General features: G+C 41.2%; 1 protein-coding gene across 6 annotated transcripts in view; it reads right to left on the bottom strand.

Moving 5' to 3' along the window:
* The window catches only part of MAST4 (microtubule associated serine/threonine kinase family member 4), a 924,748-nt gene that overhangs the window by 29,454 nt on the left and 868,118 nt on the right, over window positions 1-27,176 (bottom strand). For all 6 annotated transcript variants that reach the window (XM_033929923.1, XM_033929917.1, XM_033929952.1 and 3 more), the window contains 6 exons: window positions 23,572-23,673; window positions 16,804-16,926; window positions 12,551-12,663; window positions 6,723-6,850; window positions 5,946-6,166; window positions 2,042-2,242 (listed from right to left, as the gene is read on the bottom strand). In XM_033929923.1, the coding sequence (XP_033785814.1) occupies window positions 2,042-2,242; window positions 5,946-6,166; window positions 6,723-6,850; window positions 12,551-12,663; window positions 16,804-16,926; window positions 23,572-23,673 (888 nt within the window). The remainder of the gene's footprint in view (window positions 1-2,041; window positions 2,243-5,945; window positions 6,167-6,722; window positions 6,851-12,550; window positions 12,664-16,803; window positions 16,927-23,571; window positions 23,674-27,176) is intronic.

Here is a 27,176-nt window from a genome sequence, read left to right on the forward strand (position 1 = left end):
TATCTATACACCTTTTAGAAAGTTTTCAGATGGAAACTACACAAGTAGCTTCAATATGAAAATCAGCTATAGGTGCAAACTAGCCATGTTCCTTTCTGCAACATGAATAACCGAAAGCTGCTTCGAGGTGGTTTTATCAGCTGAAATATCAGCATTAGATTTAGTTTTATGATTTAGGCCCTGACAACAACAGGATGTGGTAAACCTGTAGAAATAACACTGAAACACTGACTTGGTTTCAGTGGATGCATCTTGTTGTTTTAAAGTTTTAAATTATACACCTGTGTACCACAAGTTGCACTCTTCCTAACATGAAAAAGAACCTGACATATTCAGCATATTCCTCGGCTAAGGTGCTTAGGAGAATTTGAATATAAGAGCAGCAATTGTTCTATTAAAAGTACACCAATTTTTGCTCATCATGACAGGGATTGCCATACAGCAAATTATGAAAAATTGGGATCGGCTGAATTATAATTTTTGGTGGAATTCGTTATGCCAAATCTTTAAAATGGAATGGGTAATAGCTATACAGCAGGGGTACTTTAAGATGTTTGGGAGCCATTAACAAAGCATTGTAGAAAATGAATATTATTTTCTCCCTTTATTCATATACATCCAGCGTGGTGAGGTGGGGAGGGAATATTTTATGATTTCTTATGCTTAAGAACAATTGTTGGGTATAAGGGAGGGTGATATTTGATGTAAGTTAGAATTTGATGGTATATTAAGTGATGTTAAAGGATAAAATGATTGTATCTTATGTTACACTTGTTGAAAGTTTTAAAAATGAATAAAGATTTTTTTAAAAAAGCACACCAAGCTATACCGACCCTAGGGCTGGGGGGTGGGCTGTCTTTTCCTGCATGAAGCTGTCTGCTTCTTCAGGGACAGATTAGTGGGGACCAATTTCTCTTTAGACATCAATATGTATGCTTTTGGCTTAGCTGTGTGTGGGTCAATTTCTATTAGGATATTGGTTGCTTTTCATATTGTGAATGTAATTAGATAATTTTCCATTATTGTTGTTTTAAAGTTCAGGGATCCTAAGAATCAAGGTCCTTGGACCTTTAGCTCGTAAGATGCATGAAGATGACTCTATTTTCCTGTGATAGAAGCTGAGCTGGGGTTATAGGGAAGGGGGTGGGAAGTACGGGTATAATACTGTTCAAAATGTTTGATGACTAGGTAGTATCTGACATGTTGTTGTAATCAGGCTGAAATGAAACTGGATGTCTTACGTGCAATAGTGGAACTGTCATCAATAAAAATTGTTTGAAATGTAAAAGCACGCCAAGTTTCATAAACAGATAGCTTCAAGACATAATCAGAAACCAAAAGCCTACAGTGGCGTTCAGCGGCTTAAAGCACCTACCTAGGCGTGATTCCGGTGCTGATTTTTTAAAGTGCCTTGCAACTCGGTTAAAAACGTTGTTTGAATGGCATTTTTAACTGAATGTCTGTGCCTACCAGTGCCTAAAAAGATCAGCACCAGTTCGAGAATCCAGACCTTAATGTCACAAGTCGGTATTAGTCAAAATTAAACACCGTGGTGTATGGTTTCTGCACCCCATTTTTCCTGCAATCATTAGCCACACACTTCTTGCATTCCATTACACCTTGCAGAAGGACACCGTGAATGGTCAACACCCTCTTGGCCTTTTTTCATTGCAAGAGACCAAACACACAGCCCTGCTGATCAAGAGGTGAAGTGGAGCTGCAAGAGTCCCCAGGATCACTCCCAAATGTGTCTATTCAACATATTCATGCCAAAAGAAACTCCACACACTGCCGCATAACCGGTTGGTCATATAAATTATTGAGAGCTCCTGGTCAGAAACCAGAGAATGAGTCAGCATACACATCAAAAGTACTCAGGATATAGCATTAAGTGCAGTGCCTGCAGGCTCAGGACAGAGGCTAAGATGTACTTTAGAAGCGACAACTCAAACACTTTACAACCCTTGCATTGAAATCAACACAGAGGAAAAGGGCAAACACACGTATTACGTCATTTCATGCTCAAGATATGCATTCCTACCTCCAGGGATCATGAGGGACAGAGCGCTAGTAGAGATGGACTTAGTGATTTTTCCAGAGAGTTTTTGTTTTCCTGTATTTTCTAATCGCTGACGAGTCATAGAAGAAGTTGAGTCATTGGTTGGCTTTGAGGAATTATCTGCACTGTCCACACACTCATTTTTTCCATTTATCTGAAATAAGTGTTCTGAAAAACTATCAACTGTATAAGGGGAAAAAGAATAGGATAAACACATTGTAAGAAACCATGGGGATACATAATGGTTGTAAGCAAGCTTCCTTCTACCTTGAAAAGAAATTTATATAATACGGTAAGAACATTAAAGCTGGTGAACTGCATTGGGGAATTTTTTTAAATAGGGTTGGGGAATAGACATACATAGTGGGCATGGTGGTTTTAGGAACAAAGTTGTGATTAAAATATTAAGTTGACTATTCAAGCCTCCTCCTTAAGACAATATTATTTTACAGTACTCTTAGCGATATAAATTTCATATCATTATGGAAGAAATTATGACTCATTCATGCTTTAAGGTAACGACTGTGACTACTTGCACTAAGTTAGGCATCTCAAACTGGAGTCCTTGAGGGCCACAAACCAGATGGACTTTTCAGGATATCCCTAACAAGTGTGCAAGAGAGAGGTTTGCGCACAATGAAGGCAGTAAACGTGCAAACTATCTTATACATATTCATTACTACAGTATCTACTAAAGTGGCTAATTTTGGGGATATAAAGATTGAGTATGATCTTCAGATTTTTAAGACTTCTATATTTACAGAATTAACAGATCGAAACATTATTTTACAATAGCGGCATTACCACCCTACTAATTAACATCAAGGTATACTGGTAGGGCAGTTTTGAGACTCAATCAAATATGTTCCTTTCAAACTGATTTTCAGCAGCATTCTTCAGATATGACTCAAAGATTCATCCAGCAGGGTTATTCAGTTAGAGTAGTTAACAAAGCATATCAGACAACAAAATTCACTCATAGAGTGGTTATTAAAGTCGGTCAAAATGGGTCATGATACAGCAATTTCTTGTGTATTACCTTATTCCCCTCAAGCTGTACAAATGTGTATGATCATTAAAAAAATATTGAGGAATTTTGGGTTTGCATACTCAATTACAGTCAGTCTCTCCCTAGATTTGCTTATACCAGGGGAAAGAATATAGAAGAATTACTATCTCGGAATATTACTAAGAATCACGTGAATAGTAGCAATAAGGGACATCAAATGTGGAGTTTGTGTTTATTGTAAACACTCTTTGGAATTAAGTCAAATTCGCTCCCAAACACCAGCAGATTGTTTTATATGAATACTTATATGGACTGTTCTACAAAGCAGGTAGTTTACGCTATAATGACTTATATTACATAGAAAACAAAAAAAAAACCCTCTGTGGAGTGACAATGTTCCTAAATGGACTTTATTTGAAAGTGTCATAGTTCCAAAGGTACACTGAAATCATCCACATAAAATAATTCCACCCACATAAAAATAAATCATCCACATAAGAGCCTTAAAGGACCTAGTCCACGTTTCGACAAAAAGTCTTCTTCAGGGGTCCCTGGGGGGTCCTACGAGGGAAACAATTGTGTGGTGAGCCGGAAGTGAGACACTGCTTGCATTTGCATTTGCAAGCAGTGTTTCACTTCCGGCTCACCACACAATTGTTTCCCACGTACTCACCTTTATAGATCATCACATACTATCACACACAAGTCCCGCTCCTCTTTTGTGCACAAAAGTTCTTCACCCCCCTAAACTGTTCTGTTCCCTTTGGGTTTTTGCAGCCCAAATGCATGACCTTGCATTTCTTAGCATTAAATCTTGGCTGCCAAATTTCAGACCATTCTTCAAGCTTTACTAGGCCCTTCCTCTTGTTATTCACATCATCAGGGGTGTCTACTCTATTGCAGATTTTGGTATCATCCGCAAAGAGGCAAATCCTATCTGATACCACTTCAGCAACATCGCTTCCAAAAATTATTTTTAAAAAACAGGCCCATGAACTGAACCCTGAGGTACACTGCTGGTAACATCCCTTTCATTAGAGAGATCTCCATTAACCGCTACCCTATGTTGCCTTCCACTCAACCAGTTCCTGACCCAAGTCCGTAACTTTGGGGCCCATCCTGAATGGAACACTATCAAAGGCTTTGCTAAAATCGAAATGCACCACGTCTAGTGCACTTTCTGTATTCAGTTCTCTGGTCAAACAGTCAAAGAAATTGATTAGATTTGTCTGACAAGACCTGAAATCTTTGTTATTGAGTTCCATATCTTGTAATCATTTTCAAAAGCAACTGAAGACACATTTGTTCACAACTTAATCCATTTTCTTTAGATTGTATTATTTGTTAAATTTTGTAAACCGCATCAAACTTATCGGTATAGAAATGACTTCTTCTTCTTCTAGTGAATCCATGTTGCCTCTGGTCCTGTAATCCACAGGATTCCAGACTCATCACTATTCTCTGTTTTAGAAACGTTTCTATCAATTTTCTTACCACAGAAGTCAGACTTACCAGCCTGCAGTTCCTGGATGCACTGGATTCAAGTCCACTGCCCCTCAGCTCTGCAGGAACATCTGTGCAACAATTTTTGTACAAATGCTGCCAGACAGATGACCTTGTTCCTGGATTTTTGGTGTTCATAATTTGGACATTTTATTTTGGAAAATAGCTGTCCGTTCTGGACATTCTCAAGTATTTTCAATCAGGAAACCTTAATGTTTTCCCTTTTTAAACTATGGCTGCAAGTTGGATGTTTTTTTTTTTTTTTGGGGGGGGGACATTATTGTCTCAATTCTGACAGGGATGTTCTTTTGCAAATGCCCAAGTATTATACCTAGGGTTACCATATTTGTGAAGACAAAAAAGAGGACAGCTGACCCTGCTCCAGCCCTTCCCATACCCCCCTGCCCCCCCCACCTTTCACTCATTTCCTTAGTCTCCTTTCCCATCCACTGTCTGCACATTTTTATCTGCATAGAATGCATACAGAACTGTGTATGTCTAGTAGTGCTATAGAAATGATTAGTAGTAGCAGCAACAGCAGCAGTAGCAGTCCCAGCCCCATCCCTAACTCTTCTTTTTTCCCTTGCCTCCAAGGCCGTTCTTCTATCCCGCTTCTCTTCCTTCTTTATCCCACCCCAACATCAATATTCCTCTTTTTTCCATTGCCCCTCCCCATGGTACTGCATTTTCTCTTCCTCTCTCCAAATTCACTATATTTTTCAATCTCCCCCACCATCCCAGCATCTGCCACTCTCTGCCACTCTCTCCCTTAACAATACATTCTTCAAAAGATCCCCCGTGGTAGCATCTTTCCCTACCCCCTATTTCTTTCTCTCCTTTCAACTCCCACCCCCCATAGGTGCTTTTCTGTTTCTACCCCCTCCTTTCAACACCCCCCGTGGGTGCTTCTTTCTGTCTCTCTCTCTCTCCTTCCCTTCACCCCCAGTGGGATCCACATGACCTCTTTGTCCACCTCCTAATTCCCCCATCTACCTCTTCCCTGACCACTGTATTGAATCTTCAGGCAGCCCGGCAGTGGCAACGAGGTGAGCCTGCTGCCTTCAACATGACCTGGAAGTCACTTCTCTGCAGTAACTTCCTGTTCACACAGAGGCAGGACTTACAGAGAGGCAGCTTCTGGGGGCACGCTGATGGCTGCAGGCTCATCCCGTTGCCTCTGCCAGGCTGCCCAAACATTTAATGCAGCGGCCAGGGAGGAGGCTAAACCCAGACAGACTCCCTTGATCTAAAACACCTGTTCAGACACCTGGACAGTCCACTATAGAGAGGACATGTCTGGGTTTTCTGGACATATGGTAACCCTAATTATACCAGATCCTAGATTGCAAAACTTTTATCGATATAAAATCTGACCTGAAAGTGTGGCACTGCTGATGGTACTAGCTGGAGTGGTGACCTCTGGGTCTTCCTGAGTGCTTTCCTCTGATGCAGAAGCAATTTTGTCATGGTCTTCCTGGGATGGTTTCAAACATGACTTGGTACATTCTCCCTCAGCTGATATGGCAAATTTTGGCAAGAGACCTGCACTGTGCTGCTTGGTACATACAGCATCAGAGGCAGTAGACAGTTGTCGCCTGAAGAAAATTGCACATAAATAACATATGTACTGACACCAACAGAGAGGATAAAATAAGAGAGAAGCACCGAAACAGAACCCATGAAGATGACAAGTATACACAAGGTTAAGCAAAATGTTGATTTAAAAAAAAAAAAAAAATCTCTTTGCTTTTTATGTATTTTAATAAGAGCAAAGAACATATCAAGAATGCCAAAAGCTGATCTTTTGTGTCTGCTCAATTTACATATCAACATTAATGTGGCTGTCTTATGAATCATAAAAGTAATAATGAAAGGAGAAAGGAAGATAAGAAGGAAAAAAGGAAACAAAATAATACAGTTCTTCGCATTTTCCATCTATCCACATCAGTATAAAAGGTTTGCATTGATATAAAGTGACTACAGCAAGCAAAAAATAATTAATAAAGAAATGCTAATTAAAACTTAAATCTCTCTTCGTTCATAATTAAATAATTCTGAGCTAGATCCAATCCCTCTAATTTCTCTACTTTTCACTAGTAACAATCTCAATTAAACAATTATTCCAAAATTAGCAACACTGATTATACTTACATTTCAGAAAATTCTGAACTCCAGCTTAAGGGTTCCGTAGTTGGCAACGTCAGAGCCTTTGCTTTGGTTTCCTCATCCTCCTTTTCGTCTCCTTGACCCTGCACTATTCGATCTATACTACTGAAAACCTGTTCCAGAAAAAATTGGATCAATACTCTCATTTGGTAAACTGTGGGAACAGAATATTAGCATATAATAGTCCATTTCAATATAGTCTGTTTGGTTAAGTTTTCTAACATTTTATTTCTTTTTTTTTTTTTCATTATATTTTTATTTTCAAATTTCATAAAAAGTGTACATAATAATAAAATATATTTGATACATGTATGTTATCACTTTTATATCTATCACAATGTATATCTAAATTTGATTTTCCCCTTCACCCTCCCCCCACCCCTTCACCACTTTAATATAATATTTTCAAATTTTATAAAAGTATATAACATATTAGAATACAATTGATAATTATTCAATAATATATTTATATCTAATGCAATATATTCTGGATAAATTTTATTCATTTTCCCTCCCCCCACCCTTCTATTATCCCTTAATCATTTGTTACATTTTGTATCATATATTATAATATATTATATCTAAATTGTTTTCCTTACCCCCCCCCTATATGTGTGTCATAAGAAGATCTCTAAAAGAAGAAAGGAAGAAAAAGTATTCTATTATTTAATCATTACAGTATTTTGTCAATGGCCCCCATATTTTTATAAATTTATTATATGTCCCTTTTTGTATTGATATTGTTCTTTCCATTTTAAAAACATGGCATATTGTATTCCACCAAAATGTATAGTTTAGGTTGTTGTAATTTTTCCAATTGTTAGTTATATGTTGAATGGCAACCCCTGTCATAATTAATAAAAGTTTATTATTTTCTGGTGAAATTTGACTTTTTTTTCTCATCATTGTTCCAAATAAAATTGTATCATATGATATTGCAATATGATTTTCCATTAGTTTATTAATTTGTGGCCAAATTGAATTCCAAAATATTTTAATATAAGGACAGTAATATAATAAATGATCTAATGTCCCTGGTTCTAGATTACAGTGCCAGCATCTATTAGACTTAGAACTGTCTAGTTTTTGTAAACGAGTAGGGGTCCAAAAAGCTCTATGTAATAAAAAGAACCATGTTTGTCTCATAGATGCTGACACTGTACATCCCATTCTCCAAGACCAAATCAGTGGCCATTGAGATGCATTAATTTGATGTCCAATCTCAATGCTCCAAATGTCTCAGACCATTTTTTGGTTTTTTATTCAAATATCCAGATATTAATTTATACCACAATGCGGCTTGATGTCCCAGGAAGTCTGCTTTAAAGCATAAGAACTTTAAACTATATTGATTGTTTAATGATTTCCATTCAGGGAACCCAACCTGAATGGCCTGCTTCAATTGCAACCATTTAAAACTTTGTGTTTTATTAAGACCAAATCTATGTTGCAATTGTGAAAAATCCAGCAGTTTACCTTCTGAAATAAATACTATACTACTGAAAACCTGTTCCAGAAAAAATTGGATCAATACTCTCATTTGGTAAACTGTGGGAACAGAATATTAGCATATAATAGTCCATTTCAATATAGTCTGTTTGGTTAAGTTTTCTAACATTTTATTTCTAAGCTAGTATTTTTTGAACTCTAGATCTATTAATTCCATTTTCCCATATCACTGTGTGAGCTTTGACACTTAATAAAAAAATAAAATAAAAAGCAATTGTCATTAATATGCCGTTGATTTTCAGGTCCTGGGAACCATGTGCACCTTGGATTTATTTTCAGCCTTTGGGGCAATTAAAATGTAAACTGATATATGGATTACATAGGCTTATCATAAGAGTGATGGAATATAAAGTAAACATGGAAGTGGAGTATGTTACTCTGTCTTAAAACAAATGTGAATATTTTGGTGGTTCTCTGATTTCATGTATTCCCCTTCACAAAATGATTCTTTCAAACGCTTTAGGGGTCTAAGCTGTGGTAAAAAGAGGCCTTAGTGTACTCTCACATGAGTCTTTCCCGCTTACTAGGGCCATTTTTACCACAGCCAGAAAACAGCAAATTTTCTATTTTATTATTTTTTTTAATAAACAATCATGCATTAATTTTGCCATAGCTTGCAGCCATTAAAAAACCTTATGGTATCATAACTGGTGTTCCTCAGGATTAGTCCAGAACCTCACATTACATCTGTTAACTTGAAATTCTTCAACACCCTCTTGCTCACTACCTTTGCATCCCTGGCAAAAGTCATGGCCTACATTTATACACCAAGGGGGTCTTTTACTAAGGCGCGCTAAATATTAGTACATGCTAAATGCTAATGCGTCCATAGAATATGGGCGCATTAGCATTTTGCCTGTGCTAAATCGGCTAGTGCGCCTTAATAAAAGACCCCCCCAAATGTGCACTTAAGTGACAGAATACTAGCACTTAAGCATTTACTATAGTCTATAACTTTAGCACACGACTCACTTAGGGCCTGATTCTATAAATGGCGCTGTGTGGCGCAGTTGTCAATCAATTGCTGGGCTCCATTTATAGAATCGCGCTTACAAGTGTAACTTGACTTAGGCATTGCTTGGTGTCCTAATGGTAGGTGCTGTTATATTAGGCCAGGGTTTTCCTGGTCTAATTTACCGGTGCCTATCACAGATGCCTAACAATGTCTAAGTCAGTGGTCCCCAACCCTGTCCTGGAAGACCACCAGGCCAATCGGGTTTTCAGGCTGACCCTAATGAATATGCATGAGAGAGATTTACATATAATGGAAGTGACAGCCTGAAAACCCGATTGGCCTGGTGGTCCTCCAGGACAGGTTTGGGGACCACTGGTCTAATTCATAACACGTCTATGCTCCACCTCTAACCGCCATCAATTTTGAGGTAGGTGTTGGTAGGCGCCGTTCCAAGTTCCACAAGGAAATGTTAAGTGTTTTTTAATTTTTTTAATGAGCTATTAATGGCGTAGCCAATTACCGCTCCAATTAAGCTTGTTATTCAATTACATAGTAACATAGCACAGTAACATAGTAGATGACAGCAGATAAAGACCCGAATGGTCCATCCAGTCTGCCCAACCTGATTCAGTTTAAATTTTTTAATTTTTTCTTCTTAGCTATTTCTGGGCAAGAATCCAAAGCTTTACCCGGTACTGTGCTTGGGTTCCAACTGCCAAAATCTCTGTTCAGACTTACTCCAGCCCATCTACACCCTCCCAGCCATTGAAGCCCTCTCCAGCTCATCCTCCACCAAACGGCCATATACAGACACAGACCGTGCAAGTCTGCCCAGTACTGGCATTAGTTCAATATTTAATATTATTTTCTGATTCTAAATCCTCTGTGTTCATCCCACGCTTCTTTGAACTTAGTCACAGTTTTCCTCTCCACCACCTCTCTCGGGAGCGCATTCCAGGCATCCACTACCCTCTCCGTAAAGTAGAATTTCCTAAAATTGCCTTTGAATCTACCACCCCTCAACCTCAAATTATGTCCTCAGGTTTTACCATTTTCCTTTCTTTGGAAAAGATTTTGTTCTACGTTAATACCCTTCAAGTTTTTGAACGTCTGAATCATATCTCCCCTGTCTCTCCTTTCCTCTAGGGTATACATATTCAGGGCTTCCAGTCTCTCCTCATACGTCTTCTGGCGCAAGCCTCCTATCATTTTCATCGCCCTCCTCTGGACCGCCTCAAGTCTTCTTACGTCCTTTGCCAGATATGGTCTTCAAAACTGAACACAATACTCCAAGTGGGGCCTTACCAATGACCTGTACAGGGGCATCAATACCTTCTTCCTTCTACTGGCTACGCCTCTCTTTATACAGCCCAGCATCCTTCTGGCAGCAGCCACTACCTTGTCACACTGTTTTTTCGCCTTTAGATCTTCGGACACTATCACCCCAAGGTCCCTATCCCCGTCTGTGCATATCAGCTTCTCTCCTCCCAGCATACACGGTTCCTTCCTATTATTAATCCCCAAATGCATTACTCTGCAATTTTGAGCTCTATGTGGAACTCAGCTAGATGTCCCCAAATAGGGCACCTAGTAGGGCCTAAACTATGTGCCGTTTATAGAATCGGGCCCTTAGTGCATAAATTCAAGTGGCTGTGAACAGCTAGAGATATAAGGGCAGGGCATTTGCATGTCCAACAATTACATGTTCACCTTACAGAATACTGTAACTTATGTGCTAAAGTGCCACATTTAGGAATGTGCATTTACACCTTTTGACATAATGTCAGTGGGGGTACCTAAATGCAGGCACATAGATGCTGACATAGGCTAGTATTCCATATCAGAATCTGGGTGCCCAGATGTCATTATACAATTAGGCCCCGATTCTATAAAGGGCGCCTAAGTCATGCCTAAAGTTGGGCATGCTTTAGGCGTCCAATCTAAGTCGTTAATGAGCCAATTAAGGGTCTTAACAAGCGATAATTGGTACTTAGGCGTCCAAAGAACGTAGACACCACTTTGTAGATGCAGCCACAATTTCATGGATGCCCATGTTTAAAACTCGTGCCTGACTCAATAATCCACCTGTTTTAAGAATGACCTCATTGGAGCTATCTTTAGTGAGAAAAAAAGGGAAGCTTTTTAGCAAGAAACATAAAGCTGTTTTTTTTATATTCTGTGCTTTAGTAAATAGCATTACTGTTTGTCCAGAAAAATAGAAGGTTTTGCATGCAATATCTTTGTATTGATGTGCCATGTTTATGTGGTGGCTTATTAAATGCATTTTGAGCTTAATAAAGCAAAAATAAAAACCCAGAGAGCTATTTAGCAGATCGCATTAAGGACATCCAAACTGTGCCTAAGTTCCAATCATAGAACTCAGGCCTATCTGTGCTCATAAGTAGACTTCCTTACAATGCCTAAAAGACCTAGTTTTACAATTGCTATGTAGCTTGCTAGCTCACTCTGTAGCACACTGGTTAAACCTAGAGCCTTCTATCCTAATGTTGCTGGTTCAAATCCCAGTCACTCTGTCTGATGGAAGAGAAATAAGTAAAAACATTAAACAGATCCAACTCCCAGTATTACAATTATAATGAAAAACAGCATAAAATTGCCATTCTAATAGCATAATCATAAAATATAACCTTAAGGACATTGTTTGGACGTCTAAATCTCACCTAAAACCTCTAAAGGACGCCTAAAAAATTAGATGCCTAAACCGTGCTGAACTCCGCTGAGCGCAATTCTTCAAAGGACGCCCAACTTAGGCGCCTAACTTTAGACGCGATTTGCAGAATCAGGGCCTTGGTGCTCAGCACACTGCATCTGGCACCCAGTTACAGAATTTCCCCCATTGTACACATTTCCCTGGATTCTATATGTGGCATCCAGGTTTGTGTGCGCAAATTAATTGAACAAACCCTTAACCACCAGTTCTTAAGTGCTAACAACCAATTCTTGATGTTAATTGGCATTTATTAAAATTTGCATGTGCATCTGGCTGCACACTATTCTATAAGTCATGGAGTCTAACTCTAAAAGCACATGTTCATGCGTAGTTATAGAATACTGCCTCAAAGCACTTGAGTTCCAGCATTATTTTAAGTTTCAGCTTGCATAAGTCTGGCACCTATAGTTAGGTGTGGGAATCAGTGTTAGGTGTTATTCTATAAAGGGCGTGTGCCTTTCACAGAATAGAGCTCATCACCGATGTCTTTTGCTGCCCATTTTTGAGCACCATTTAGAGAATTTCCCCCATTATCTTCTTGCCTGCCTATAAGCAACGTAGCACTGGGACTTATACAGTTGTTTAGTATACTGCTTTCTGCAGTATACTTTTACTTACTTTGGAAAATCTATGTGAAGATGAGCAAAATTGCCTTATTTCCAAGCTGAAATCTTCATCATTCGTATCCTCCTCTTCTTCGGTTTCCATGTGATGGTACTTTTCAGATCGAGCTGCAGGAATGAAAATTCTGTATCAAAGCCTCAAATTATAATCCAGACTCACAGAATTAACATGAAGCGGAAGGTGTACATGATGTGATTCTCATTCTAATGAATCTGGTTTAACAAATGAATACATTTATGACAACATATAATCACATACGAAATGCCTTGCCAAGTCGATCCAAAATCCTTGACAACTTTGGATCACAAGTACTCACTAGATCCCAAAATGTCATTTCCAGGGATAGCTAATAATTTGACATGGACTTTTCCTCCAAGAACTTGCTACTCTTTGGGTTTTAGCCAGGTACTAGTGACCTGGAATGGCCACCTTGAGAATGGACTATTGGGCTTGAAGGACTTTTTCTTTATAATTTATATTCAGCATATCCTACAATTCTATGCGGCTTACAAATTATTCAGGTACTCAAGCATTTTTCCCTAACTGTCCCGGCAGGCTCCCACTCTATCTAATGTACCTGGGCCAATGGTCTGACCCAGTAAGGCTATTCTTATGCTCTTATTTTGAACTGTTATATTAGTTGCCTTGACCAGATTCTTCACCTTAATTGGGCATTGTATGAAAAAATACTTGCTAGAATTTGTCCCCAATCTATTGGCGGTTCCTCTTAAAGAGGGGCCAATGCTCAAGCCTAATGCCATCATTAAAAGCAGTTATCGCCAGACTAGTGTGCACATTAACTTGTGCAGGATATTTCGAGGGTTCTAGCGCAGGTATTAACATGCATGTCAAAGATGGCCACAAATTGTATTAAAATGCATTTAAATGGATGCAATGCGGTCAGTTAGTATTCTCTCTCAGTGCTCCAATGGAAATGCTGCTTGTCAATTTGGCACATTAAAGTGCAGGTTTTTCAAGGGGAAAGATTGGAAACCTGTGCACATTTTAAGTGCTGTAGTGAGAAACAAATGTGTGTGAGTCTTAGTAAAAGTGAAAGCCTGTTGCCTTGCACATATATTGTTTATATGAGACTTGCAAACATTTCTGAAAAGCTTATATTGACAGGCACAGAGCCAATGTGTGCTTGCACTTCCATTTTTTTTGTCTTGACATGTACACAAGAGCTGCACTTAATACAAACCCTTTGTGTGCATGTGCCATGCATGTTCCTCTCCTTATTTTCAGTTTACTAGTGCAATTTAAATGCACAAATCATTTGCACAGAATTTCTTCTGAGCATTGTTTCACTATATTTCTGTGTTTGTCACAAGTTATGGGTTTTTGTGTTATGCGTTTTAGCGCCAGGTTTTGTGCATCTGCCTCAGAGTATACTGTTGCTTTAGTGCTATTTAAAAGGATAAACAACTATCTCTAATTTAATTGTTCCACCCCACTCACGATTTTATAAAATTCTATCATATTACATCTGTACCCTCTTTTTCAAGTTGAAGAACCCTAATCTACCACTAATAATAATCATTTCTCTAGGGCTACTAGATGTACACAGTGCTCTTCCAGTGGGTTCCCAACCTAAATTTTTTGTACCTAGGGCAATGCAGGGTTAAGTGACTTGCCCAGGGTCACAAGGAGCTGCAGTGGGAATTGAACCCAGTTCACAAAATCACTAAGAAAAATGACATGAAGCTCAATCAATTCTACAATATGACATCAAACACTAGCCTAACTTGTAAAACGGAAAAAAAGACAATAAATACAAACTTCTTTTGAAATTAGTTTCAATAAAGGAAGAAAAATGAGTTCTGCATTTGAAAATTAGTCACTTCATATGTACATTGTTTGTGGCTTTGGAACTAGAGTGTGAACATATATATGTTCTCTTACAAAAAAACTGTGAATCAGAATGAAAGTGTAAAAACGAATGATTTGTAATTTTAGTTTTGAATAGGAGGGTTTTTTTTAGCCTATAAAGTACTGTATATACTCATTTATAAGATAAGCTTTTAGGGGAGCTCTTCTGTACTTACCATTTTGTTATGATTTGGAAGGTTTTGCCTTATGCTTATATTGTTCCTATTGTGATTTTCAATAAAAATGATATTAAAAAAAAAGATTTTGGGGCCCCCCAAAAATGGGAATCTCATCTTATATTTGGGTCATCACTCACCTGCTCCCCCCCTCCCGCACATGTGACAGGCCTCTGCCAGGTCTGCCTTATGGCCTGGTGGGGTGGGCCAAGACAGGAGGGATCCCTCCCTTCTGTCCCGGTCAACTCTGCCAATTTTTTTTTTTTTTACCTCCCTCCTGCCTCCCCCCACATACCTTTTTGAATCCCTGGTGGTCCAGGAGTGTACTGGGCAGGAGTGAGCTTTCCGTGCTTCTACCCTGCGCTGAACTCCTCCCTGAATGGCCGCTTTGAGTTTTCATGGCCCAATGTGCCGGGCGTGAGCAAGCTTTCATGCTCCTGCCTGATGATGAGTTGCTTTTTGAATGGCTGCTGTGAATTCTCATGAATCCCGCGAGAACTTGGGGTAGCTATTCAGTGAGTGGCTCAGTGCCAGGCAGGAGCATAAAACCTCGCTCATGCCTGATACACCGGGCCATGAGTACTCGAGGCGGCCATTCAGGGAGGAGCTATGCGCAGGGCAGGAGTGCGGAAAGCTCGCTCCTGCCCAGTACACCACTGAACCACCTGGGATTCAAAAAGGTATGTGAGGAGAGGCAGGAGGTAAAAAAAAAAAAATTTGACAGTTGGCCGGGACAGCAGACAGTAGGGGATCCCTCCTATTCCAGCCCACCAAGTCATATGTCAGGCTGGTGGAGGCCTTCAGGAGAGAGGGGGAGACAGGGTATGGCGAGGGCTGGGTGCAGAGTCTGGCAGGGAGGGCAGGAGGCTGAGTGCAGAGCCTGGCAGGAAGTGAGGGGGGTTTAGTGCAGAGCCTGGCAGGAAGTGAGGGGGGTTTAGTGCAGAGCCTGGCAGGGGAAGGAGTGGGGGAGGGCAGAGCATAGATCCTAGTAGGGATCTGTGGGGAGTGTGTGGCGCAGTGGTTAAAGCTACAACCTCAGCACCCTGGGGTTGTGGGTTCAAACCCACGCTGCTCCTTGTGACCCTGGGCAAGTCACTTAATCCCCCCATTGCCCCAGGTACATTAGGTAGATTGTGAGCCTGCCGGGACAGACAGGGAAAAATGATTGAGTACCTGAATAAATTCATGTAAACCGTTCGGAACTCCCCTGGGAGAACAGTATAGAAAAATTGAATAAATTTAAAAAAATAAATTAAAAAATAGGGCACACGAATAGGGTTACCAGATTTTCCATCTGGAAAATACGCATGTGGATTTTCCATCTGGAAAATACGCATGTGCGTGTGATGTCTTCGCATCATATCCGTGCATGCGCGGATGCCCTCCTGCATGAAGGAAAGCTTTTCAAAATCTGGACAAAGTGCCAGGTTTTGGAAAAGCCGTCTGGACACCCGGACATATTCTCAAAAGGAGGACAAGTCCGTGGAAATCCAGACGTCTGGTCACCCTACACATGAATAGTCATTCAAGTCAACCTTTTTTCCTCCTTATACTCGGATTGACTTATATTCGAGTATACACGGTAATTACCCTTTCCAGTCAGACAATGGGTGTCTGCTCTTGATGGGGGTTTGAAGCTTTTTTCCTCCTTTTGTTGAAACTAATTTCAAAGGAAGTTTGTATTTACTGTCTCCTTTTCCATTTTACAAGTGTTTGATGTCATATTGTAAAACTGAACCCTGTTCCCCAAGATCACAGTCCACTGCACTAGCCATTAGGCCACTCTTTTTTTTAGCTTTTCTTCGTAAACAAATCAATCCATTCCCTATCTCATTTCTGTTGCCCTTTTCCATACTTTTTCTAGGTATGTTATATCTAGGTATGTTTTTCAGATGAGATGACCAGAAGTACACCCATTCCTCACTGGGGATCTATAGAAAGGCCCAAGGATATTCCCTGTGGCACAGGTTAAAACGACAGCATCAGCACCCTGAGATTGTGGGTTCAAACCCACGCTGCTCCTTGTGGCCCTGGGCAAGTCACTTAATCCCCCCATTGTTCTGAGCTCCCCTGGCAGAGCGGTACAGAAAATTGAATAAAGAAAATAAATAAATACATGAGCACCAATGAAAACAAATGCAATGGACAAAATGATTTACAACTATACTGTATATGCTTTAATGTTTTATTTACAGTACTTACTATCAAAATAACTAGTGTCATCCTCTGACTCCAGTTGGGGAATAAACTCTGCTTTTTGCCTCAATAACCCATTCCAGTCTAAATTGTTAAAAAAATGATGCTGTTTTACTTCATGGGCACCACCTGGGGGAGCAACACATAAAAAAAGGGCATTTAAGGATGGAAGGTGTTTTCCTCCAAAGACACAGACAGGGAAAAAAAAGTCAGTACAACTTTCTTATTTTACAGCATATTACATAGTAAGGCATATAAAAGATTATTTACTAACCTGCATCACAATCAAGCTTGATTTACTAAAACTGGGAAAAATCTGGAATTAAAATCTAAACTAGCATGCAAGCCTTACCAACAAAGGTAAAGTTAGGGTTATCAGACATCTGGGGAAAAGCTGGACATGTCCTCTTTTTAGAGGACTGTCCAGGTTCCCAGACGAACTTTCCAAAACCTAGCAGTTTGTCCAGGTTTTGGAAAGCCCTGAAGAGCTCCGGCTGCATCTGGAGGGCCTCTACGCATGTGTAGATGTCACATACATCCGTGCATGCTTGAGGCCCTCCAGACGAAGATGATGAGGCTTTGAGGGGGCGGGGCTGGACTTGAGGCAGAACTAGGTGGGGCAGAAGGCAGAACAAGGCAGAGATGGGGAAGAACAAAACAGGGCCATGCATCCAGGTTTGTGAGGCTCCAAATATGCTAACCCTAGGTAAAGTGGAATCAATAATATATAGGTATCACCATTACTAGCATGAGATCTTGTTGAGGAGTTTGTGAAGACAAAACCGGTGTTTCAAGAATGCGTGGGATAAACACAGAGAAACACTACAGTCGACCCCCACCTAAGAGCACGTCGGTTAAGCGCATGCTTTGGTTATCCGCAGCCTACCATTTATTTTACATTAAAGTCAATGGATGTAATCTCTGGATATTTGTAATTCAGATAAGCACACAATCCACTTATGCGCACTGATGTCATGGGCCCAACCTCTATTCTTTCACATTACATTCACTCCGGTTAAATGCAAACATTCTGTTTCTCCAGTCTCCATCATGCTGTTTCTCCCTCCTACTCTCCCTCCCTTCCATGTTGTTTCTTCCTCCATCCATGCTGTTTTTCCAGCCCTCCCTCCCTCCTTCTTGCAGTTTTTCTAATCCCCTCCCTTCCCTCCTCTGATTCTGCTCTCGAGCTCCCGAATCCCCACCTACCTGTTCCCCGGACTGGCCACTGCAACTGAATCTTTGGGCAGCCGGCAGTAGCAATGAGGTAAATCTGCTGCTGCCACCTGCCCCAGAAGCTGCCTCTCTGCAAATCGCGCCTACATGGGAACAGGAAGTCACTGTAGAGAGGTGGCTTCCGGGGAAGGCCAGCAGCAGCATGCTTACCTTATTGTTACTGCCGGCTGCTGAAGATTCAGTTACAATGGCGGGGCCCAGGGAGAAGGAGTCAGGAGAGCTGGCTAAACCCAGACAGACTCCTTCATTTTTGAAAAACCATCTGGGCACCTGGACAGTCCTTGAAAAATAGGACAAGTCTGGGTTTTCCCGGACGTCTGGTAACCCTAGTCAGGGCAGGAGTGGGCTTTGAGAACATATCCAGTAGCTGGGAACTAGGACCTGTGCCAGGCAGACTTCCATGGTTTGTGCCCCAAAATTGGCAGGGAGAGACAGAGATTAAGTAGACCAGTGTCTAATCAAGAATTGGAACTTGTGCAGAGTGCCAGATTCAATTCAGATTGTTGAGCAAACTGAATGGACTGCGAGGGTCTATCTGCTGACATTTACTATATTTTGGGTTACCATATTTTACAAAACAAAACCCTGGACACATAACCCTGCCCGGTTCTGTCTCCAGCATCCTCTCTTCTGTGACGAGCTCCAGTCGCGCCTGGAGCATGCATGGCTGTGTGTGATGTCATCTGCGCATGCTCAGAGGCCCTCCATATGTGGCTGGAGTTCTCGGGGCTTTCCAAAACCCGGACAAACGCTGGGTTTTGAAAAGCCCATCCGGGAGCCTGGACAGTCCTCTAAAAAGAGGACATGTCCGGGCTTTCCCAGACGTCTGGTAATCCTAACTATGGTACTATATAATCTTCTTCTCCCTCCCTCAAATATACTATCAATGACCATCCCGGCAAAAGATCAAGCATTTTCCACTCCCCATAGCCTAAACTCCCCCATCCCATTACACACAATTATTACTACTTATTTCAATAGCGCTACTATACATATGAAGTGCTTTACACTAAACAAGTAAGAAACAGTGCTTACTGGACAGAGCCTACAATCTAATCAAGACAGACAAACAGGATAAATAAGGTAGGTAGTTTATGGTACGAATGATAAAACAAACACGAAGATGGGCTTTTAGCCTAGATTTGAATATGGACAGAGATGAAGCTTGACTACTGACTCGGGAAGTCTATTCTAAGCATACGGTGCAGCAAGATAAAAAGGAGCAAAGTCTAGCATTTGCAGTGGAGGAGAAGGGCATAGATAAGAAGGATTTACCTGATGAACAGAGTTCCTGGGGAAGAGTGTAGGAAGAGATAAGAGTGGAGAGATACTGAAGAACTACAGAGTGAATGCATTGTAAGTTAATAAGAGAAGTTTGAAATGTATGTGGAAATGGACTTCACGAAAAGGCGGTTAATAAAATCCAAATAAATAAATACACAGGGAGCCAATGAGTTGAATTATGGAGAGGGCTAATATAAGCGTAGCGACACTGATGGAATATAAGTCGTGCAGCAAAATTTTGAATGGACTTAAGGGGAGAGAGCTACTTTAGTAGGAGACCTGTGAGAAGCAAGTTACAGTAATCTAAATGTGAGATGATAAGAGTGTGGATAAGTGTTTTGGTAGTGTGCTCAGAAAGGAAGATAAATATTTTGGTGATGTTATAATGAAAGAAATGACAGGTTAGCAGTCTGTTGGATATATGCCACTCAATGCAAACACTACCTTTCCTACAAGAGAGGAGTGAGGGAACTGGCTCCATGCAGGCCACCTCAAAACCTGGAAAGGGAAGGAGGGTAAGACCCAAAGAAGGTTCTTTTAACAATCTGGTTTTTAGAATGGATTTGAGTAAGGCCAGAGAGGAACTATGACTCGCCAACTCAGTTTACTATATGCATACGACGTTATAACATGGTAGGTAGCACATTCAGGACTTAGCAGTAGAGAGAAAGGTCTAATAAAAGTGACTTATCTGATGAGCAGAGTTCATGCAGAGTGTAGAGAGAAATTACCTTTAAATGGTGAATGAAGGTGTAGTCCCAGCAGTCTGAGAAGCAGAGAAGCCACAGTCCAAATCCTTGGGCAGATCAATTAACCTTCCATTGCCTGAAGTATAAGCTTAGATTGTAAGCTTCCTGAGGATAGGTATGAGGGGTGTTCAATAATATATCTATCTGAGTTTGAGGGAATGTAGCAAGCATGTTTGAAACAAGTCTGTGCATGTTGTGACTTGTCTCAAGGTTACTCATGCATAGTTGCAGCTCAGTACAAGTCTAACATTCCGAGAGACAGGATGTCAGGAGAGTCCTCATGCGAATCAAATAAGAAACTGCTAAAGAAGGGAAAAAACTAAAGGAGATCCATGAACACATGACTGCAGTTTATTGTGAGTCTGCCCCATCATCCTATAAAGTACAAATCTGGAGCAAGCAATTTAAGTGGGGTAAGAGAGTCCATTGAAGATGGCCCTCACACTGGATGGCCCGGTACCGGGGAAAATGGCAGAAACACTGATAAAAGAAAAAATTGATGAACATTTTGAAAGAAACGAACTTCTGATAACCAGCCAACACGGTTTCTGCAAGGGAAGATCTTGCCTAACGAACTTATTGCACTTCTTCGAAGGAATTAACAAATGGATGGACAAAGGAGACCCCATAGACATCATATATCTAGATTTCCAAAAAGCCTTTGACAAGGTGCCCCATGAACGCCTACTCCGGAAACTGAAGAACCATGGGGTGGAAGGAGATGTACATAGATGGATCAGAAACTGGTTGGCGGGTAGGAAACAGAGGGTGGGAGTGAAGGGCCACTACTCGGACTGGAGGAGGGTCACGAGTGGGGTCCCGCAGGGCTCAGTACTAGGGCCGCTGCTATTTAATGTATTCATAAATGATCTAGAAACAGGGACGAAGTGTGAGATAATAAAATTTGCAGATGACACCAAACTATTTAGTAGAGCTCGGACTAAAGAAGACTGTGAAGAACTGCAAAGGGACTTGAACAAACTAGGGGAATGGGCAACGAGATGGCAGATGAAGTTCAATGTTGAGAAATGTAAAGTATTACATGTGGGAAACAGAAACCCGAGGTACAACTATACGATGGGAGGGATGTTTTTAAATGAGAGTACCCAAGAAAGGGACCTGGGGGTGATGGTGGACTTGACAATGAAGTCGACGACACAGTGCGCAGCGGCTGCTAAGAAGGCAAATAGAATGCTAGGCATCATCAAAAAGGGTATTACAACCAGAACGAAAGAAGTTATCTTGCCATTGTATCGAGCGATGGTGCGTCCGCATCTGGAGTACTGCGTCCAATATTGGTCGCCGTTCCTTAAGAAGGATATGGCGATACTCGAGAGGGTTCAGAGGAGAGCGACGCGTCTGATAAAAGGGATGGAAAACCTTTCATACGCTGAGAGATTGGAAAAACTGGGACTCTTTTCCCTGGAGAAGAGGAGACTCAGAGGGGATATGATAGAGACTTACAAGATCATGAAGGGCATAGAGAGAGTAGAGAGGGACAGATTCTTCAAACTTTCAAATAATAAAAGAACAAGAGGACATTCGTAAAAGTTGAAAGGGGACAGATTCAAAACGAATGCTAGGAAGTTCTTCTTTACCTAGCGTGTGGTGGCCACCTGGAATGCGCTTCCAGAGGGCGTAATAGGGCAGAGTATGGTACTGGGGTTCAAGAGGGAATTGGACAATTTCCTGCTGGAAAAGGGGATAGAGGGGTATAGATAGAGGATTACTGCACAGGTCCTAGACCTGTTGGGCCACCGCATGAGCGGACTGCTGGGCACGATGGACCTCAGGTCTGATCCAGTAGAGGCATTTCTTATGTTCTTATGTTCTTATGTACCATTTGTTAGGATTATCAGATTGTGAAGACAAAAAAACTGAGAACACATTACCCCGCCCACACTCCACCCACAGCCCCCACCTCATTCCACCCATTTCCTTGGGCCCCCTTCACATCCTCTGTACCCTTTTAGTGCTTCTCTCTCTATCGCTCTTCCTCCAACCTCCTCCCCCAGAGTGCTTCTCTAGCTCCATATCTGTTCTTCTAACCCCCCTCTCCTGTGTGTGCTTTCTTTCTCTGTCTCCTTCTAACCCCCAACCCACCCACCCCAACTGTGGGTGCCCCTCTCTCCTATTTTTTCTGTCTTTTCCCTCCCATCCAGCACTACCCTACTCCTTGATCTTTTCTCCTGCATTCTATTTCTCCTGCATTCTTTTCTCCTGCATTCTTCTCCAGCCATCCCTCTCTCCCTGCATGCTGTTTCTCCAGCCCCCTCCCCTCCCTCCATGCTGTTTCTCCAGCCCCATCCCCTCCCTCCATGCTATTTCTCCAGCCCCTCTCCCTCCTGTTTCTCCAGTCTCTTACCCTCCCTTCCTCCGACCTTCGATGCTGCTTCTCCTTACAATCTCTCTATCTCTCGACTCCCTCTTCTACCTCCTCCCCCGCCGGCCACTGTAATTAATCTTCGGGCAGCCAGCAGCAGCAGCAGCAGCAGCAGCAGCAGCAATGAGGTAAGCCTGCTACCACCGGCCTGTCCTGGAAGCGCCTCACTGTAAGTTATGCTTATGCGGGAATAGGAAGTTGCTGCAGAGAAGCGGCTTTCGGAGCAGGTTAGCGGTAGCAGCTTACTTCGTTGCTGCTGCTGCCAGCTGTCTGAAGATTAAATTACAACAGACAGCCGGGAAGGAGATAGGAGAAGGAGTCAGGAGATAGAGATCGTAAGGGGAAACAGCATCGGAGGTCAGAAGGGGGAGGGGGGTTAGGGGACTAGAGAAACAGAAGGGAGAGAGGGGGGGCAGAGGAAAAAGCATGGAGGGCGGAAGAGGGCCTGAAGAAATAGCATGGAGGGAGGGGGGCCTGAAGAAACAGGTGAGAGAATCGGGAGAACCGACGAAACCTGGACAGACTCCCCCAGTTTTCAAAAACTGTCCAGGCACCCAGACAGTCTTCAGAAAAGAGGACATGTCTGGGTTTTCCCAGACATCTGGTAACCCTATCATTGGTAGTTGTAGTCAAAAAGTACCTCTATCCTAGACTACACCAGCTCCTTCCTTCCCCTGTAGCCCATCAGTCAGATACAGACAGTCAGTAGGCTGCAGTAGTTCTCTCCTACTTCTACACTGGTCAGACTCAGACAGCCTATAGGCTGCAGGAGGCAGCAGGAACGGTAGATGGGATACAGAAGTACTTCATTCCAGCTGCTCTGCAGCATGAAGATTTCTGCTATAAATAACAAAGTACGGCACAAAATATTGGGAGTGCTCCCACAAAGCTGGCACCTATGTTAGTAATGGTACATGAAAGGCCTTTGCGCTTGCACATTTGTAAAATTATATACTTGTGTGACCCCATAAAATCACAGAAGGAACATGGTGAGGTGAGCACAAAAGGGAGAATTCTCTTCCGTACTGCTTACTGCTGGAATCTTATACAAACAGCAGTACGTAGCAACATACATCTGCAAATAAGCAAGAGAGAGCACTGTCAACATTAGAATGGAGATGCTACCTGTTCCAATCCTCTCTAAAGGATTTTGCTTGAGCAGTAAAGCAATGAGATCCTGCGCATCATAAGGTGGAGCTTCATCCTTCTCAGGCCAGTTTATGTCATCTGCAGGAAGAGAAAGTTTGTAAATGAAAAAAAGAAAACAAACCTTGTTTCTATATTCCTGATACCATGTCAGTGGCTATGATAGGCTGGACTATTTTTTTGCTATTTTTTACAGGTGGGGGGGGGGGGGGGGGATGGTTAATCCAGTAGCTTCTTCCAACTAAATTAGAATGAAATTATACTTGGGCTACAACACCACAGGGCGTTATCTATCATTTTATTACTTTAATCCGCCTCACACTGGTAATCCTTCAGAACACTTTCACAATTATAACAATATAATCAATGCATCAAATTTATAATCTTAAAGAAGGAGATATTTGTAACAAGTTTGAACATTAAGGGCTAAATTCTGTATAGTGTGCCCAAGGTTGCACAAGCAAATTTGTGCACATTGACGATTTGTACGGGCATCTTAATTGTTTAACGAGCCAATCATTGCCAATAATTGGCAATTAACAAGTAATAATTGAAGCTAATTAAAATTTACTACTTTCTAAGCATATTCTATAAAGTGGTTCATATAAATTCTAGTGCATGGATCTCAGACAGGGCGTGGCCAGGGGAGGAGCATGGGCAGGTCTTGGGCAGTCCTAAAAGTTAGGCACCTTGTTACAGAATATGCCCAATCCATGCACACCTTAGGCATAGGTATTTAGGCCTGGTTTTCGTGCCCCTAAATGTTAGTCATACACACGAGTGTTACATATGATTCTATAAACTATGCCTAACTCTGAAAGCATTTTACAGAATGCTAAGCGCTGTTCTTTTCAGTGATGACTTGTTAGGCATCATAAAACGCATAAAACCGAACTAACACCAGCATCACCTGCAACTGCTACATATGAACTTCTAATATCATGACAACTCAGATGTAATCCTTAACAACTCAAAGAAATGTACAGACTATTCCCTAAATATTTCTAATCCGCCTTGAACCGCAAGTAAATGGCGGAATAGAAATCCCCAATGTAATGTAATGTAATCATATATTGGATATGATCCTGAGTGTTTGGCAGTGGGAATGAAAAGTCATAGGGGACAATTGTATAACTTGTTGCCTCAAGTTAGGTGTGCCGATGCTTTGTTCTGAGTACCAATTCTATACTGGCATCTGCGTGCCAAGAAGCCATTACAGAATGTTAGAGTAAACTAAAATTGGCTCACCTACATTCATGCAAAAGCACTACACCAGGTGTAAATGCACCAGGCAATGGGCATAACTTAGAGGGGGGAAGATAGCAATGTGGGCTACTGTTAAGATGGGTTATTTTTCCACAAATTGGGTTATTTTACCACAGGCTTTCATTGCATTTGATAACGTGACTTAGCAGTAGCCCACTCTCCCATAGTACTCTACAATAAGTTGTATAAGTCAGAGATACACCCATGCCACTACTAGTTATGTACTACAGGTACTTAAGCACAAAATTTTGCTATGTGTAATTCTATAAGGTAGGGTGTAAGTGCCAGTGTCTTGATATTTAAGTGGTGCAAGATGTGTATGTAACTACTGGTGCCCAGTTACAGAATGCCCTGAGATGTTTTTAAGAAGCACCAAAGTTCTTCTCTTATATCTTTGTAAAGGAAGATAAAGAAAAGTTGGAAGTCTTTCAGACTGGTGATTTCAAGTGGCAATGTCAGATGATCTTCACTCAGCACTGGACTTACAGTACACAAATAAAAATACTGATTATTTCTAATTTACCAAGGAAATTGGAATTTTATAATATAAACTACCATGCTGTCAAGTTATTGGTCATATGTGAGAGCTGCAGAGCTCTGCAAAAACCTTACCCAACCCTCACCCAGTGCATCATGCCAGCCTGTGCTAGCTCACAACAAAAACCTACATCAAGCTAGGCAGATCCAAAGAGACCAAGAATATTTGGAAGGTACGCTAGGCTGGCTCAGAAAACTGGTCAGAAATCTAAGCCAAGTCAGGCTAACGTGATTGGCACCTAAGCTAGGTCCAGACGGATTGTCAATATTTTGCTGGAGGAATGGTATACGGACCAGACGGGAAAATGACACGTTAATTCTTTGCATGTACTGGCTAGCAGACAGGCAATTTTAAATAATTTCCAGCTGATTTTAATGGATAGTTGTAGAACCATACAAAAACCTGCCAAAAACAAAGACATCTGCCAAAGAAACAAGAAAAGAGGCTTCAGCTACAAGGAAACATCTGGGACAAAGGCAGGAGAGAGGGAATGCAGAATACAACTAAGCTACATTTTCTGGACATATAAGACGTTTAACAAACCTGGTGCACCATACACACAAGTAAATTTGAACATTTGATGAAAACACACTATTTTATTAGAAACATGCGTCTGGTTTCTCAAAATGTGAGAGCTAATTGAATAAGTGTATGACAGCTGGAAACAGAATACAGTGAACTGTTTCCCTGTCTGTCGGCCGGCAGCTTCCACTGCAGCTCGAATCGAATTTGGAAAACAGTATATGAATATGCATTGCTGCCGCAAGGCATGAAGAATAAAGATGGCATTTGCTGCTTGCCTTAATTAAACAGTTGATTCCCCTCGTCACTCAGGCCTTAGTGTATATCATATCACCAAATGCCATGTTTATAAAACCAGAAAGCAACTGGTTGGGATGTAAGAAGGGCCCAGGCATCACTGGCAGTTCACAGATCTCCCGCTTTAGAGTTAACAAATGGGACTGACTTACAAAGGGAAAGTAGCAAGAATGATAAACTACCTGCAGAGAAGTGATTTCTTTTCCACAGAATCTGTTAAACAGCCCAGGAACTGATTAGGCAACAGTCAGCATCAGAATGCTGCTCTGATGACAAACCTTTGGCATTAAAACAGAGACCATTTAGGCATCTGGGAAATTTATGGAAACAGCAGGAAGGATAGTGAGGGATTCTGTTTAATTATCAGCTAGTTTTGCCACAAGCTGCATAACAATAGTTAGGGTCATCCTGCAGGTTGAGATCTGAAAGGTTATTGAATTTTAAGTGAAAGAAGAACAGCTGTTATAGAAATAACAGGACACTATAACTACCACCACTGAAATCATTAACAATCTGTGAATCGCATTTGCTACCTCCTCTTCCACACACTTTATTATGGGGTAGGCATTTATTTAGAGTTTTATTACACTGCCATTAATTCCTTCATTGTGCTATTAGCTATTTCCCTTTTTATGTCAAAGTTTTAACTGTTTGCTCCCCTACCCCCACCCAACTGTATTTTCCTTGTAAAAACCTGAAAAGATTATATTACAGTAAACTATATAAGAGGCCTTTTACTAAGTTGCATTACACAGCCAGTGTGAAATTCACGTTGTGTTAAATGACAGTGTGGACTTGTAGTTATGTCTAGCACAGTAAAAACCCATACTTAATGCATGATTGGGTGATATCTAGGCATGACCGGGGAAGTGATGACCCTAGCCATCATCAAGTTTCAAGTTTATTAAAAATTTGTTTACCCGCTTATCAAATTTCTAAGCAGCATGCGTTAAAATTTAAA

The sequence above is a fragment of the Geotrypetes seraphini genome, chromosome 1 (genome assembly GCF_902459505.1).
Source record: "Geotrypetes seraphini chromosome 1, aGeoSer1.1, whole genome shotgun sequence".
Taxonomy (NCBI): domain Eukaryota; kingdom Metazoa; phylum Chordata; class Amphibia; order Gymnophiona; family Dermophiidae; genus Geotrypetes; species Geotrypetes seraphini.